The sequence below is a fragment of the Trichosporon asahii genome, assembly GCF_000293215.1.
Source record: "Trichosporon asahii var. asahii CBS 2479 unplaced genomic scaffold scaffold00056, whole genome shotgun sequence".
In the NCBI taxonomy this organism is placed as follows: Eukaryota; Fungi; Basidiomycota; class Tremellomycetes; order Trichosporonales; family Trichosporonaceae; genus Trichosporon; species Trichosporon asahii.
Genome location: NW_014040868.1, coordinates 1,119,242 through 1,135,686, shown reverse-complemented (window position 1 = coordinate 1,135,686; position 16,445 = coordinate 1,119,242). Strand labels below are relative to the sequence as shown.

General features: G+C 61.5%; 6 protein-coding genes across 6 annotated transcripts; 3 read left to right on the top strand and 3 right to left on the bottom strand.

The window, feature by feature from the left end:
* Positions 1-81: 81 nt before the first annotated feature.
* On the bottom strand, positions 82-1,275 carry A1Q1_03733 (cytochrome P450nor; the record flags this gene model as incomplete). Its single annotated transcript, XM_014323483.1, has 1 exon — positions 82-1,275. The coding sequence occupies one exon, from the start codon at positions 1,273-1,275 to the stop codon at positions 82-84; it is 1,194 nt and encodes a 397-aa protein (XP_014178958.1).
* Positions 1,276-1,701: 426 nt separating this feature from the next.
* Positions 1,702-3,372, bottom strand: A1Q1_03732 (AMP binding protein; the record flags this gene model as incomplete). The annotated part of the gene is made up of 1 exon (XM_014323482.1): positions 1,702-3,372. One exon carries the CDS (start codon positions 3,370-3,372, stop codon positions 1,702-1,704), a length of 1,671 nt encoding a protein of 556 aa, XP_014178957.1.
* A 2,497-nt stretch (positions 3,373-5,869) lies between these two features.
* A1Q1_03731 (aminotransferase, class V) lies at positions 5,870-8,262 on the top strand (the record flags this gene model as incomplete). The annotated part of the gene is made up of 2 exons (XM_014323481.1): positions 5,870-7,185; positions 7,290-8,262. The coding sequence occupies 2 exons, from the start codon at positions 5,870-5,872 to the stop codon at positions 8,260-8,262; spliced, it is 2,289 nt and encodes a 762-aa protein (XP_014178956.1).
* A 1,164-nt stretch (positions 8,263-9,426) lies between these two features.
* A1Q1_03730 (uncharacterized protein) lies at positions 9,427-12,733 on the top strand (the record flags this gene model as incomplete). Its single annotated transcript, XM_014323480.1, has 3 exons — positions 9,427-9,614; positions 9,671-10,826; positions 10,895-12,733. 3 exons carry the CDS (start codon positions 9,427-9,429, stop codon positions 12,731-12,733), a joined length of 3,183 nt encoding a protein of 1,060 aa, XP_014178955.1.
* A 66-nt stretch (positions 12,734-12,799) lies between these two features.
* Positions 12,800-14,808, bottom strand: A1Q1_03729 (regulation of translational termination-related protein; the record flags this gene model as incomplete). The annotated part of the gene is made up of 2 exons (XM_014323479.1): positions 12,800-14,089; positions 14,431-14,808. The coding sequence occupies 2 exons, from the start codon at positions 14,806-14,808 to the stop codon at positions 12,800-12,802; spliced, it is 1,668 nt and encodes a 555-aa protein (XP_014178954.1).
* Positions 14,809-15,090: 282 nt separating this feature from the next.
* On the top strand, positions 15,091-16,166 carry A1Q1_03728 (uncharacterized protein; the record flags this gene model as incomplete). The annotated part of the gene is made up of 3 exons (XM_014323478.1): positions 15,091-15,465; positions 15,739-15,830; positions 15,896-16,166. The coding sequence occupies 3 exons, from the start codon at positions 15,091-15,093 to the stop codon at positions 16,164-16,166; spliced, it is 738 nt and encodes a 245-aa protein (XP_014178953.1).
* Between the last annotated feature and the right edge of the window lie 279 nt (positions 16,167-16,445).

Sequence of the window (16,445 nt, the reverse complement as noted above, 5' to 3'; positions counted from 1 at the left end):
TTGCATGTCATAGACTTATCCCCTACAATCCCGTTTCAACTTTTATCCACTTGATCCTTCTACAACAATACGACCTCTGCCCTACCACGTGACGGGGAGCGAGACGATACCGACATCCTTGTCGAGGGGACTGTACTCGATATCCTCGATGGGCACGGCCGGCTTGAGGTTTGGAAGACGCTTATACAGCGTCTCAAACACAGCGGTGAGCTCAGCCTTAGCGAGGTGCTCCGCAATGCAGCGGTGGGGCCCCCACCCAAACGCAAGAGGGTCCTTGTCAAACTTGCGGCGAATGTCGAAAGTGTCGGGGTCCGGGAACGCGTCCGCGTCGCGGTTTCCGCTGTAGTTGCTCGCGATGATGCCCTCGCCGGCCTTGATCGTCTTACCACCAATGACCACGTCCTCAAGCGCAACACGCTTCAGGGCCATGGCGCTTGCGGTGTGGTAGCGGCAGAGCTCCTGCACCATGTTGGCGGCCAGCGAGGGATCTGCCTTGAGCAGCTCGAGCTGGGAGGGGTACTTGGCCAGCGTCGCAACACCGAGCGCAATCATGTTGACCATGGTCGCATTGCCGGCAACGAGAAGGAGGAATGCGACCTGCACGGCGCTCGTGCGGTCGAGCTTACCGGCTTCAACGGCCTTGCAAAGGGTGCTGACAAGGTCGTCCTTGGGCTCCTTCATGCGGGCATCGACGAGCTTGCCGAGGTAGTCGATGAGGCCAGCGGCGGCAGCACTCGCCTCTCGGGCGGTTGACGAGCCGTTCGTGCGAATGGCATTCTGATGAGTGAGGAACTCGAGGTCCTTGAACGGCACGCCCAGGATTGTGTAGATGACGTAGGAGGGCACGATGAGTGCAAACTCGGACACGAAGTCAACGGGTTTGTCCTTGGCCGCCATCTTGTCGAGCGTCTCGTCAATGACGCGCTGGATGTAGGGCTTGAGCGACTCGACGTACTCGGGGGTGAAGAAGGATTCGACGAGGCCACGCTGCCTCATGTGATCGGGCGCGTCCATGTCGACAAACGTGGGCTGAGCCTGCGCGGCAGCCTTGCCGCCGGCGCTCAGCTCGGGGAAACCGGGACGAGTGCGGACTTTGGACAGGCGCTCGTCGGTCGCAACCTTGATCACATCCTCGTATTTGGTGACGAGCCAGGCGAGGGAGCCGTCGTAAAGCTGCACCTGCGAGACGGGGTTGGTCGCGCGGAGGGTAGCAAACTCGGCGGGCGGTTCCATGCCGCTAGCGCGGTTGAAGGGGAACTTGGGCGAAAAGGCCATGCTGGACATGGTGCGAGTGAGGGGACGGAGGCGGGTGAGCTGCTGAATGCTGCGAGTGAGAGACATTGTGCTGTGCTCCTTGCTAGCGCGAGCGCACCTCTTTTATGCACTCTCACGACTCTGTTTATGAGTAATGCATCAGTCAGCTGCGGAGGAGTTCGCATATGACGTCGTTGTCTCAACTGTAGCTGTTGCGTGAGAAAGGAAGCATCGCGGTGCGCCATGGCAGATCTGGGCGTTGCAACTTTCCGACGTTCGGAAGACAAGGGTCAGCCTCATTTCTCGTTCGCACCTCGGCCACCATCCTCTGACATCGGCAACCTTCGCTCATCGCGCTCGGCAATTGCAGCAAGCCAATCGTCTCATCGCTGAATCATGGTCGTCTTAGTGATACATGCATTGTGTCTAGTGGTCTATTGTCTACTGTTACAGGTTCGCGACGCCGCCTCGGGCAGCCTCCAGCTCGGCCTGTGCCCGGACGCGCAGCTCTTTCCGAAGGATCTTGCCCGCCGCACTCTTCGGCACCTGGTCGATGATGACGACTCCTCCGCGCAGACGCTTGTGATTCGCAGCCTGGGCAGCGACCCATGCAGCAACATTCCGGCCAAGAGCAGCTGTCTCGGCACCCTCGCGGGCGACAATGTACGCTCGCGGGAGCTCCGTCGCTTGGCTCGCGTCGTAGACTCCCACAACGCCCGCATCGATGACATCAGGGTGGAGCAGGAGGAGCGCCTCGAGTTCGGCAGGCGGGACCTGGAAGCCCTTGTACTTGATGAGCTCCTTGACGCGGTCGACGATCGTGTACCACCCGTCGGCGTCGCGGACTGCAATGTCGCCAGTCTGGTACCAGTTGCCCGGCGCGATGGCCTTGCGCGTCGCCTCCCGGTTCTTCAGGTATCCCTTCATGACGGTTGGGCCGCGGACCCAGATTTCGCCCCTCTCGCCAGCGGGCACGTCGACGCCGTCGGCGACCAGGCGCGCCTCGTAGTTCGGCAGGAGCTTGCCGCACGTCGCGACCGCTCCGGGACGGGCGGCAAACTCGTCCGCCCGCGCAGTGCACACGACGGGCGACGTTTCCGTGATGCCGTACGCCTGGATGATGGTGACGCCAGGAAGGAGCTTGCCGAATGCATCAGCGATCTCGCCGCCGAGGGGCGCAGCGCCAGATGTGATCGTCTCGAGCGAGGAGAGGTCATACTTGCGCACATTGGACGAGTTGAGGAGCGTCAGAATGATCGGCGGCACGAACAGCGCATGCGTAATGCGGAAGCGCTGGATGGCCGCGAGCGCGGGGAGCTCCTGGAAGCGCGGGAGGATGACGACGGGACAGCCCTGCGCGATTGTCTGCAGGAAGACCATGCCGAGGCCGTAGATGTGCGAGAAGGGGAGGACGCCCAGCACGACGTCGTGCCCTGACCGGATCTGACGCGCGCCCACGTTGAGCGCCTGCAGCTCCGACGTCGAATTGTAGTGCGTCGTCTCGACGCCCTTGGGCAGTCCGGTGGTACCGGACGAGTAGCACAGCCATGCGGTCGCGTGGCTCCGCTCGCCGTCGAAGAACTCCTCAGTCGGCTCGCCAGTGATCTCGGTGACGGAGCGGTGCGGGCCGGCGACGGGGGTTTTGGAGAGGAGGATGACTCGCTCTGGCGGAAACTCGCGCTCGAGCAGTGGTCGCGCCTCGTTGAAGCGATCGAGGAGGGCCTCGTCAATGAAGGCGATCTGAGCGCCCGAGTTGTTGATCTGGTGGGCGAGTTCCTTGGGCGAGTAGGCAACGTTGGCGGGTGAGACGGTCAGACCGCCGGCCATGCAGCCGTAGACTGCCTTGGCCCACTCAAGCGAATTGACGCCCCACAGCAGCGCAACATCCTCGCGGTCGAGGCCGAGCTGGCGCAGTCCGCCGGCGAGACGGGTCGCACCGTCCCGCAGCTCGCCGCGAGTAAGCACTCGTCCGTCGAGCCCGTCGATGTAGGCCGGGAGGGCAGGGTCAAAGCGCTCAAGGGGTGATTGACCGTCGACGGCGGGGAAGAGGTAGTGGAAAACGGAGCACGTCGGCAGCGGCGGCGCGGGGTAGTCGGACTTGTAGATCGTCGGCGACATCGTGTATGTAGTCCAGAGTGTATGGGTTCTCCTCGTCTCATGCTGCGCACGACTTTTATACATGGTCACCACTCTCGACTTGCCCGCTTGTCTGTGGTCGTCGGACAATTCCACTGATCACGCCTTGATAACACCATCACCAGCAGTGAAGCTCGGAATGAGCGAGGTGCAGAGACCACTGTCATTGGCGGGCCCCAGACTCGGCGTCGACGCGGCGTCGTCTGGGCGTTGGAGGCGTCCGAGTTCGGCACCGCCGTCGAATCAAACATCGTCGACAAGAGCACGCAACTGAAAACCCGACCGAGTCGAAGCCCGGATCACGTGATGCACTCGTTCGAGAGGTCCATGTTTCGTGCAAATGGACCAATGCATGCCCTTCAATGCGCATTCGCACCATGTAACAACTCATACGCAGCTGGAAACAACTCAGACGGACTAGACCCGGTAGAATCGAGTAGGCGAAACCATTCGGGTCATGAAACCTTGCATCGTTGTCGCATCATCCGCCCGGCGCAGTTGACGGGACATGATCGCATAACTCTCGAGCTGTCACACCGCAAACGTTGGCAACCGCCCCTTTTCTCGCATTCCCGTTGGTCTTTGGCTGGTTCCTCGTCGATGCCCTCCCTTGCCAATTGCCTGCCGAGCCCACGTCGGACCAGTCAACATCATGGCCCACCATGCAAACGCCCTTGAAGACCATGAGATGAACCTCCTTCCACGCAACGGCGACTATTCTGAGAAGAGGACGCCGTAAGACGTGCATAAGAGGTTGCAATCAGTACCCGCGACAGAGTTCCTGGTTCCTCTCGCTCATGGTCCATTCCTGCGGAACATTGCATGTGTCGTTCCTGACCTCGCCCCGCGCTTGTGACTACCTGGCCACTACCACGTACCCCGCACCCAACCACCACCTGACGAGCCACGACCCACGACGTCTGTACGTCCGATGCACGCGTGCACGCGCCCCCGAATAGTCAAGACGAGGTCACCTGAAAGTGAGCCTCCGTTGGAAGTGGGGCAGTGAGAATGGCAATGGATATCAAGAAACGTCGCAAGTCCAGATGGGCCCCCAATCCCTCCCTCCCTCTTGAACCCTGCGACCGTGCGACCGAGGTTGTACACCCGAGACAACTCTCCCAATTTCAGGCGATCAAACAAGACCATTGGAGGATCCTCCCTTCACGAGATCAACGAGAGCGACAAGAGGCCAGCTCGCATTAAGGCCAATCATTAATGAATGCAAAGCCGACGGGACATCTCTGACTAGTACCCGAAACGTCTACCCAGACTTAACAGCCGGTGTCGCAGCATGCCCGCTGACGGCAAGGCCGTAAACGTCGTAAACGTCGTAATGCTGCTCTAACACACAGGACGGCTCATGGGCGACCCAACGAGAAGATGACCCTGCAACTCTCATATCGCACGAGCGTTACGCGCGCACGCCGCCTTGCAGTGGGTCCCTCGGTCCCACCCAGGGTTATCGTAACATGTCATTAAGAGATGTTCACGTACTTCAGGTTGATTTCAGGTGACTCGCACACTCGGCCCGTGGCGCCGTGTACTCGAGCGTGGGGTTGGGTGCATTTGGGCATTTGGTTCTGGGCCACCCTGAGCGGGGGAACGATAACGTTACCCACCACGGGGCACTCGGCGCACTGCTGGGACTCAACGCACGGGCGTGGCGGCGGTGACTTTGTGGCCCCTATTGTGTACGCAGTGCATATCCTGGCATGTCCAGACTCTATTTGCCGATAATCTTCTCAAGCTTACAGCAGCTCTCCTGTCTCCTCCTGCGACATTGCAGCACCAGGATCACAGAACACGCCCGTGCCTGCGGATGTCGGTCGTTCGTGCTTCCGAGAACGAGCGTAGTCCCCATTCACTAAACCTAACCGCTGCTGTCCACTCCAGGATCACTGACTGTCGACGTCCCAGCGGCCCGCAGACCCGTCGACCCGTGCATGCACCGCAAGCTCGGGCCGCCTTATTGTCCCTGCGCACTTTGCACTCCATGCCCCCCTTGCACTCCCTGCGCACCGTGCGCACCTGCACGCACAGAACCGGTCTCGGCGCTCAGGCTCTCAACCTTGAAGGTTCGTGGGGGCGCCGAGAAAGAGCATCGTGCCTTTGTGGGCTGGTGGCTTCCTGATGTCTTACAGTGGGAGTCCTCAGCTTGCCCTCGAGCTTGCCCTCGACCCTGTCCACATCGTTGGCACACAGCGTTGCCAATGCGCTACAGGAGTTGCACTGGACGAGGTCAGGTGCGAGGTCAGGTGCGATGGTAGGGGCGGTGATCCTTCGTATTTTGGGCGAGAGCCTTAGATGTCAAACCTAGGACGAGGCTGGGTTGAGCCTGGGTGTTCGGCCTGGGACAGACAGCCGAAAGAGGATGCTGTTCGGATTTCCAAGTGCTCGCTGGACTCGCCCACGGCTATATATATCGACGTGCGCCGCGTCTGCATTCTGCAAGTCTTAGCTCCCCTCCAGACACACCATGTTCTCTCGATCCCGGAAAGAGAAGAGCGAGTCCCCGCTGATCGCCTCGATCCGAGAGAGCACCATCGGCCACCGCACCCGCATCGACGGGACGCACTACCAGGTGCCTCTGCTTCACGCCGACTCAACGGCGTCTGGCACGACCCTGCTCGGTCTCGAGGAGATGCTCGTGCTGGGCGTCATGCCGACGTACGCGAACACGCACTCGGAGGCGTCGTGGACGGCGCAGCAGACGACGCGCTTCCGCGAAGATGCCCGTGCGTGGATCAAACAGTCCGTCGGTGCCGGAGAGGGCACGTCCCTCATCTTCTGCGGGTCCGGAACGACCGCTGCCGTCGACAAGCTGATCGGCATGATCGGGCTCCGCATTCCCGCCCAACTCGACACTCGTTATGGCTTCGACAGCCAGATCCCCCCTCACCACCGCCCCGTAGTCTTCGTCGGTCCGTACGAGCACCACTCCAACGACCTTCCCTGGCGCGCGACCATTGCCGACGTTGTCCTCATCCCCGAAGACGCGAGGGGCAACATTGACGCGGCCGAGCTCGAGCGCCAGCTGGTTCTTTATGCCGACCGGCCGCTCAAGATTGGTTCCTTTTCCGCCGCCTCCAACGTGACGGGCATCATCAGCGACATGCCCGCGCTCACGGCGCTGCTGAAGGCGCACGGCGCCTACTCGTGCTGGGACTGTGCAGCCGCAGCCCCACACCTCCCCGTCACGCTTGGTGACGCCGACGCTCTTTTCATTTCCCCGCACAAGCTCCCGGGCGGCGCAGGCACGCCGGGCGTGTTGATTGTTCGCGATGCGTTTGTGCGCCGCGCGGACCTCGCGGGCGTGCGCCCCGCAGTCCCTGGCGGTGGGACTGTGGACTTTGTTGGCCCCGACGTCGTCGACTACACCGGCTCCCTCGAGCACAGGGAGGAGGGCGGCACGCCAGCCATTATCGAGAGTATCCGAGCAGGACTCGCTTTCCGGCTCCGCGACGCTGTAGGTGCGGCGACGATCCAGAGGCGCGAATGGAACTTCGTCCAGCGCGCTCTCGCTGCCTGGCGTCAGGTACCTCAGATCCAGATTTTGGGCGACACAGGCGCGGAGCGCGTCAGTACGGTCTCCTTCACGCTCGCATACACCCGCGGCCAGCTCGTGCACCACAACTTTGTCGTCGCGCTTCTCAACGACCTATTCGGTATTCAGGCCCGATCGGGGTGCTCCTGCACCGGGCCTTATGGGCACCTCTTGTTCTCGTACACCAAGGCGCAGAGTGAGGCGATCCGTCACCCCATCCTCCAAGGTTACGAGGGTATCAAGCCGGGGTGGGTTCGAATCTCGTTCAACTACCTGCACTCGGACGAGGAGGTCGACTACATCATCGCCGCCGTGCGCCTGATCGCGACGCTGGGGCACAATCTTTTGCCAGACTACCGCTTCAACCCCGAGGCGGGGTCGTGGGTCTGTGCGGCAGCTCCGCGCCGCCCGCTTGGCCTCGAGGACGTCTGGCTGCGGTTCGGCGGGCAGACACGGCTGCAGACCGGCGCCAAGCTGAAGGCCAAGCTGGCTTAGAGCTACATGAAGCGCCCGCTGCAGAGCTACCTCGACAAGGCGGAGCGAGTGATGCAGCGCGCCGCCGAGCGACGGGACAAGCCCTTCTATCCCCAAGGCAAGGTGCCGAATGTGACGGACGAGTTCAACGAGCAGCGCTGGTTCCCCCTCCCTGTGCGATCGATGGACACGACGCCCGCCGCCGTCGCCAAGGCGAGCGCATCGGCGAAGCGCAAGTCGCTCATCAAGCTCCCCACCCCGCCGGTCTCGAGGGAGGAGAAGCAGAGACAGCTTCAGGCCCTCCAGAACCTCCAGGGAGTGCAGAGCCTGAAGCAGAAGCAGAGCACGCTCAGCCTCAAGACGCAGCGCACGCCCGCCATCCAGAGCAGCCACCAGAGCCACCAGGCCCTGTCGCACAGCCTGTCCATGTCCTCTCTGGCGCTGACGGACACGCCGGACCTCGCGGGCATGTCGGCGGTCACGCTCTCGCCACCCGAGCCGACGACGCCGGCCCTGAGTCCCACGATCGAGCCGGACGAGGACGACCTGATCCTCGTCACGCCGCAGGACGAGCGCCCTCCCTTTGTCCCGTTGGTTGTCAACGCGCCGATCGAGTACAGCAAGCCCAAGCCAAAGGAGCCAGAACGTGCGCCGCTGCGCTTCGTGCCGCTCGTCGTCAACACGCCCATCGTTTACTCGTAGTTAGCTCTGTTGGTATGATGCAAAGCGGTATGCTTACTGATCGAAACCTTGCGGCCCTTGCTACCTTGGGTCAGCTCGGGTCAGCAGGCACACATACTCCAGAACCCGCCCGAACCCGAACACAGCTCACGGGTAGAGGTCTGGTTTAGATCAGGTCGAAGGTCAGGTCGAGAAAAGTCAGGATACAAGGTCAGGATGGAGAGTACATGAGAGCCGAAGATGGGCCCTTGGGCACAACTGGCTGTCACGCCCGTTGAATGGGAGCTTAAACCTTGAGGTCGCGAGTGGGTGTCACCGGTCAGAAAGGTTCCCCAATGGCCGTGAGAAGGAGTGCAGTTTAGCTGCGTGCCCTCTCTGTGCTCTGTTCTCGGTGGGTTTTCTGGGAACGGAGCGCAAACTTTAACCATCAGAGCCTTGTCCCTCGAACGAGAACGGACCTTGTGCCTCGAGCCGCGGTCCGACAGAGTGGAATGGGGATGTACGAGTCGACGACGGAGTCGGGAGCAGTCTCCGCACCATGTGGTCTCCACGCTTTTCAGGTGACACACAGAAGGGCTGCGGGGCACCAGATGAAATATCCAGGGTACGTCATGATCGTCATCGTCATCCTCACTTTCTTCATCCTTGGGGCCAGATAAAATGTCGACGACAAGATCTCGCGGCGCACTCCCCCCTGATGTCAGCGTATGCCAGCCTGGAATTTGCCTGTCGATCGAGGAATCCGGTGCTCCGGCTGGGTACTTACTTGTCTGTGTCGCCCTCAGCGCCGTGTCCAACGTCAGCCGCACCTTCGTCGATCACGCTGACGCCAAGAGCGATCAGCGGGTATGCTTGATATAGTCTGATTAGCCAGTGACGATCGCTGATAAGAGAAGTGTGTTTAGCCGATGGTGCTTTCTAGATGCTCATGCCATAAGCTCAAGCTTAGGACTCACGTACAGCATCGCCCACCGCAGCATCCGGAGTCGGACCCGGCGCATTCCAGCGTCGTGCGCCGATGACGAGGAGATGAAAGAGTATGGGGCACGAGGTGCAGCAGTTGCCCGAAGCAGAGACAAAGGCAAAGCCTGAAGCCTCGCAGCTCCACCGGGCCCGGACCGATGACGACAGCGCCGGGTGCCAAGAATCAAAGCAAGCGCGCGAGCGCAGCAGCGAGACGGCATTTCGACTTTTTCCTCAGATACGCCGTTGCCGGGTTGCCGCCCTCTTCTCTGCCCAGCGGTGCATGCCGGTTGTTATTAAAGAACAAGTGACCAGCCATCCCGCTTCCCGTCGTCGAGCTCCGAATTCCCACACCCCTCACCCCCTCTCACATGCTCATGCTCGTCCTCCTCCCCTTCTTGATCGGGACAGCGGGAGCGCAGAACGCGGCCGGCGCCGCTTTACCTGCCGGTTCGCCTAGCGCAGCCGCTAATCAACCTCCCCAGCAGGGCACATCTGGGTTTGGCGAGGCTGCCCCTGCGGGCAGCGCTACGCCTACTGCTTCCCCGTCAACTCTGGCGTGGGCGCGCCGGCGGGCAGCCGGTCGGCCGTCCAGTCACCTGCCCCTGCGGGCAGCGGCACGCCTGGTGCAGCAGGTGCCGGTGCCGGCGGCAACAGCGGCAGCGGCACTAGCGCACCTCCCACCTCGACTTCGGTCAGCACGGCGGCACCTAGCGCCAGCGACCCATCAGCAGTCGTGCCCGGACAGGACAACCCGCCTCCTCCGCAGTGGTGGTGCAACAACGGCGGCAACGCGACGTACTGTCCCGGCGCTCTTCTGCAGGATGTGCAGCTCTCCGGCGTCTTCACCGACTCGAAGACGTTTGTCGACCGACCCACGAACGGGTCGCAGGCCGATGTGTTCGCCGCCTGGAATTCTACGATCAACGGCAACGTGACTGCCGGTCAGATTGTCGACTTTGTCTTGAAGCACACGACTGGCGAAGGTCAGGAGCTGTCTCAGGTCGCGATTCAGCGCAACGCCTCAAACGCCACGACGCAGAGCAACATCTCCGACCCGATCTACTCAGCCTGGGTTAAGAAGGTCGATTCGTACTGGGACCTGCTCATCCGCGAATCGAACCAATCCCGCCTCTGCAACGGCACGACATGCGACTACTCCCTGATCCCCTTGAACCACACCATTGTCGTCCCCGGCGGCCGCTACCGCGAGGTCTACTATTGGGACAGCTACTGGATCCTGCAGGGCCTTCTGGCCAGCAAGCTCGAATACTATGCCTGGTCGCTTCTGCAGAACTTCATGGACCTGATCGAGGACTACGGCTTCATCCCCAATGGCGGCAGGAAGTACTACCTGAACCGCTCGCAGCCGCCCGTCTTCGTCCAGATGGTGCACGAGTACATCAAGCAGACGGGTAACGTGACGATCCTGCAGCGCGCGCTTCCCTCCATGGAGCGCGAGCTCGCCTGGTGGCACCAGAACCGCACGCTCCAAGTCACCTCGCCCTGGAGCGGAAAGAACTACACCGTCGCGCACTACGCCGTGAACAACTCGGCCCCTCGGCCCGAGGGCTACGTCGAGGACTATGACACCGTGAACCACGCCCAGCCACCCCTGAACGCCTCCCAGCAAGCCGATCTGTATGCCGAGCTCGCGACCGGTGCTGAGTCGGGATGGGACTACTCTGCGCGCTGGCTCAAGACCCCCGTCGCCAACGTGTCGAACAACGAGGAGGCGCTGCGCCAGCTCAACCTCCGCGCCATCATCCCCGTGACCTCAACGCTCTCATGGCAGGCAACCACGCCCTCCTCGCTGAGATGTACGACACCTGGGCGAAGCACAACCAGACTGGCGGCAACCAGACCACGGCCGGCGGAGGAATGGGCAGTGCGGGGTCTAACCAGACTGGCGCCGCTGGCGGCATGAAGCCGAGCCCCGCGACGACCCAGGCCGCTCAGACCAACGCTGCCCAGGGCTCCACTCCCCCGCAACAGGCAACGACGCAGGGTGCCACCCAGCAGGGTGGGGCCCAGCAGGGCTCGCAGCAGGGATCGAACGCGCAGGGCAGCGCTCCGGCCCAGAACGGCGCTACTCAGACGCAGGGCACGAACGGAGGAGGCATGCGCCGTCGCTGGTGGCGTCGTCAGCAGGGCGACCCCAACGCCGACCCCAACGCACCGACTTCGAACCAGGGCGGCGCCAGTGGCAACACGGGCAACGGTGGAAACACTGGAAACACCGGTAACACTGGCGGAAGCACGAGCAGCAGCACGGGCACTGGCAAAACTGGTAACACCAGTGCCCAGGGCCAGAACGGCGCAACCTCGAACCAGGGTACCGGCGCCGGCACCCCGGGCATGGGTCAGAACGGCGGCAGCAGCAACGCTGGCGCCGAGGGCGGCCAGGGCACAGGCTCTGGCACCGGCTCCACTGGCACTGGCTCGATGGGCAACCAGACGATGGGCGGAGGCGACAACACCGGCGGCGGCAACGGCACGACTGCCGAGAAGCACCGCAAGCTCGCTCAGAACTTCAAGGAAGCCCTCCTCGACCTGAACTGGGACGGCGACCGCGCCTTCTTCTACGACTTCAACACGACAGACAATAAGCGCACGCCCTTCTACACTGCTGGCGGCTGGTGGCCGCTGTGGCAGAACGTGACGCCCTCGAACCTGACCGAGGAGCAGGCGCTGCGCATGGCCTCGGGCGTCCGCTACCTGCTGCAGAAGTACGACGGCGCGCCTGCCGCTGCAACGTACCTCGTCTCGGGACTCAATTGGGACTTCCCCAACGTCTGGCCGCTGCACGTCTACACCACCATCAAGGGCCTGGACACGCTTGAGCGCACGATCAAAAACGCCTCGGTGCTGCCCCAGCTCAGCCTGACCAACTTTAGTGCTGTGACGCCGAACCAGCTCGGAATGAACGAGACGCAGCTCCCACCCCAGCCGGCCTCGACGCGCGGTAATGTGACATACGCAAACCAGACGCAGCACCTCCTGAACGCTGCTGCTGGCACACTGCCCTGGCCGCGCGGACTCGCGCTCGAGATCGCGGCACGATACCTCAACTCGGCTTTCTGCTCCTGGTACTCGACCGGTGGACAGCTGAATGGCACGCTGCAACGCCTGCCTCTGTCCGAGCTGAATGCGACAGGAACATACCACGAGGAGCCCGGCGTTGAGGGCGGCAAGATGTTTGAGAAGTTCAACATCACCGACCTCGATGCCGCGGGCGGCGGTGGCGAGTACACCGTCCAGGTCGGATTCGGATGGACGAACGGCGTCGTGCTCTGGGCCGCCGAGAGGTTCGGACAATACCTCCGCACGCCCACCTGTCCGCTCATCCTCATCACGCAGAACAACGGCACGAGCTCCGGTAACAGCACCGGTCCTCCGCCCAACAGCACGCCGGGCGGTGGTGGTGCCGGTGGAGCCCAGCCCTCGGGCCAGCGCTCGACCGCCATCCTTCCCATGTCGTCGTCGCTCCCTCCCGCCAATGGCAACACGGTGACTACTACTCCTGCTCAGTCCCCTCAGGGTGGTAACGCCGCTCAGCCGACTACCAGCGCTGCAGCTCCCGCCGGCAACAATGGTGGTGGCAACGGAGGCGGTACCTCCGCCAGCGCCCCCACGGCACGCAGCTTCCAGTTCGTTGGCCGCCGTATCCACAACTGATCGAACATTTGTCCTAAGTTTATAATCCGAAATGCATCTATAGTTTTACACACGCACAACACTTGTCTAGAACCAGCCGTCGCCAAAGTGGACCCAACCCCCTGCGTCTTGGTTGGGATTGTAATCGAAGAGTTTCTGGTAGCAGTCCCCAGGCTGCTGGTAGTGCTTGTAGGGGTTTGCGATGGAGAGCGTGGCGCCGCACCGGTAGCAGAAGTGCGACCTGCAGCGCGTGCACGACATGTGGTTGCAGCCCTCGCTCTTCTCGATCTGCGCCTTGCAGCAGGGACACGGCGTCGTGTGCTCCTCCATCCACTTCAGGGCCTCCTGCTCGCGCTCGTAGTCACGGATCAGCGCGAAGAGCGCCTCCGTGTTCCGCGGTCCGAGGCGGAATTCGATATTGCGCTTGCCCTCCTCGTCCGCCTCGAGGTACTCGCGCACCGCGCGGTTCGTGTCCTTGATATCGCACAGCGTGTGTGCCCCGTGCCACAGAGCGCGGCAGAGATAGCAGAACGAGTATGCACACTTGCCGCACTGCCGATAGTTGTCCCAGCGGGCTTGGTCGCTCATCGACGGCCGCTTCGGCTCGTCGCTCTTGCCAATGTCGAGGCTGATCGTAACCTTCTTCGGTCCTGTCGTGGACGTAGGCTTCTTTGTATCCGCCTCCTTTGGCGAGACGAGCGCTTCACACAGCTCTCGCGGGCAGAAGCAGTATCGCTTATCGCGGTCGACGAGACGTTTCTCGCTCAGCCTCTGCCATCGCTTGGTCGCCTCGGGGCCAACAACTGCCTCGACCGTGGCGGCATCGAGAACTCGGCGCTCCTTGACGCACTCGACAGACGGACACACAACATTGTCGACTGCACCCTCCTTTATCGCGAGCGACCAGAAGGCGACGATACACTCCTGGCAGAATACGCACGAGCAGGGGAGCTTTACACACCGCCCGCCCTTCTTTGACTCGAAACAGATACCGCACGCGTACGCCTGGTCCAGAAACTCGGCCTGCGAGGCGTCCGCGTCAAAGTCGGCAATCTTCACCTGCACCTCTGGAGGCAGGGTTGCGAGGTTGATCCCCAGCTCGGAAAGGAACGAGCCATCGCCCACCCACTCCCACCAGCTCCACAGGACCGGCTCGTTCTGGAAGAGCTCGGGCAGCTTGTCCTGCACGGCCCGGAGCGTCTTTGCCTCAAGCCAGTCGCAGGTGATCTCCGTGCACACCGGCGGTACCTCGTTCGGATACGTCGGAGGCAGGCGGACGGTGGCGCGAATCGGGGGCAGGTGCTGACCGTCGACCTGAATCGGGATGGATAACTTCACCGAGTCGCCATGCGCGTCGACGCAACCGGGGTAGATCGCCTAGAAGGTCAGTAAATCAGCGGAAGCCGTACTCACGTCGAGGGCAATGAGCTCGTCCTGCTGTTGCTCGGTCATCGCATGGTCGGCTGTTGTTGAAGATGAGTAAGACTCGAAAAGGCCATCGGCGTCATCCGTAATATACTCGAGCGGCGATGGGCGTAACGTGACCGCTCACCATGTGCTGTGCACCACTGTGCATCACGGACAATCCATTATGCATCACCGCATCACCGCACCCCTGCACTGCTACACAGCTACTGGTCCTTGTCCGAGGGCAGGGCGGAGTAGTCTTCACCCTCGGGGAAGCGCTGCTGTCAGCGTCGCAATGGGTGTCCACTCACGACCCAGACATAATAGTCCTTGATCTTCAGATTGTTCAGGTCGCCATTGAAAGTCATCCTCGCGATGAATGGAACATTGACAAACACCCCGTCCTTCCTTGTAAAGTCATTGTCTCCGTGCACAAAGGCGACATTGGGCCCCTCGGGACACCAGATGTGGAACCAGCGGTGCACCTGGTCCGCGCCACGGTTCGCGAACGACCATCTCCGTCCGGCCAGAATCGCATCGTGCCCTTGCCGCGGGGCGAGGACGTTGAAGGTCGCATCCGGCTCAAACTGGGCGAGGTACGCATCGTGGTCGCCCGCGTCTGTAATCTTGTAGAACCTGTCTACGAACTGCGCGATGTGAGGGGGAACGTCGGGATCCACAGCTACCATGATAGCGTCCTGGATGCAGAGGTAAATGCTAAGCTAACCGACTTATCAACCAAGTTGCTGTGCGGAATGGTCCCGCATCCCGCGGCACATGACCTCAATCCGCACACGTTCATTCCACCGACAACTGACGGGATACTAGGCTGGAATCGATATGCCCACCCACTCAAAGAATGCGTGGAGGCGAAAGAGGTGGGGCAACGCTGTCCCGCTATCTCGGTGATCAGCAGCCTATAAGCAGCTCCCGATTCCATCAACCCGCGTCCCCATTCACACCTCCCAAACATGACCGTCGTCGGCCCCGACGTTCCTCCAGCTGTGGCACAGCGTATCGAGACCTTTTACCGGGTGTCCGACTACGACACGCATGACGAGTACATGGGCTGTTTCACGCCGGACGCCAAGTTCAACATTGTTGCTCCGCGCCAGGGCCACAAGCAGATCCTCGAGGGACGTATCTGGGGCATGACCACGCGGACCAACCAAGTCCACCGCCTGTCGCATATCTGGAAGACCGAAGACAACACATATCTAGCCCTCGGCGACATTGACTTTGACCGGACCGCCGACGGGGCCAAGATTCGAGACCTCCCCTTCGTTGCCAGGTTTAGAATGACGCAAGGCGAGGACCCGAAAATTGACGTTTACTACGTCTGGGTCGTGAGTTGAACCTTGCTGTTGAAACTTGCTGTTGAAACTGACCGTGGCGCTTCCCTCCCATGCTGACGGGGGAAAACCCGTATGCTCTGGACAACTCGTAGTGGAGCTCTGTAACGCATGCTTGACATGCCTCGATGTGGTTGTTGGTGCTTGGCAACCGCGTGCCTGGGGCTCCGCAGGGAGGGTACCGATGCCGACGCCGTGACGCGGCCCGGGGTAGGTTCGGCATAAAACCATGGTCTGGCAACCTCGCTCCGGTGCTCCATGCGGTAGCCCTGGTTGGAAGCTCCCAGACCCGGTCGCAGTAACATGCAGACAGACAGGACGAGCTCAACGGTACAGATGGCTGCTAGAGATACTGTACAGTACGTCTTCCACTTTGGCAGAGGTTTGTGCCTCCACGGCAGCGTGCAGGGCACTTCGGTGTCAGAGTACAGTCTGAGCTTCCCTCCGTTGAGGGGATTCGGTCGCGGCGTCTTGGAAGGGGTGATGTGGTCGAGCAACTTGCTACCTGGCCTGATAAAGGTGATGTCTGGGAAATCGTCCACGAAGTCGAAGTACACGAGGGCAGGGATGCGTCTTGTGAGAACATTCGGCAGGGTGGTGATGGAGAGGAAACCGCGGAAGTTGCCATGCTCGAAAGCGAGGAACTCGAAGACTCGGCGGCCTTCTTGGTCGTAGTAGTCCATGGCGGGGAATGATGATGAGGAGTGCAAGCGGAAGGACATCAAAGTGTTGTTGTCGCAAGGTGCCTCATGTACTGAGCTTTTCACCTTCAAATCTGGTCACGCGGCTCGAAGAGAACCATAGACTTGGGGAGGGGCTTGTTGTTCCACAGATCGGGTCTGGTGGATAAGGGCAGTTCATCACTGGGTGCGGTCAGTGGTTTCTCGGCGGCCACAACGTCAGGCAGCCTCTTGCCCCCGGTCATAGGAAGTAAGCCGGCGGAGGTGTTGAGACTCGTGAACACAGATTGAATG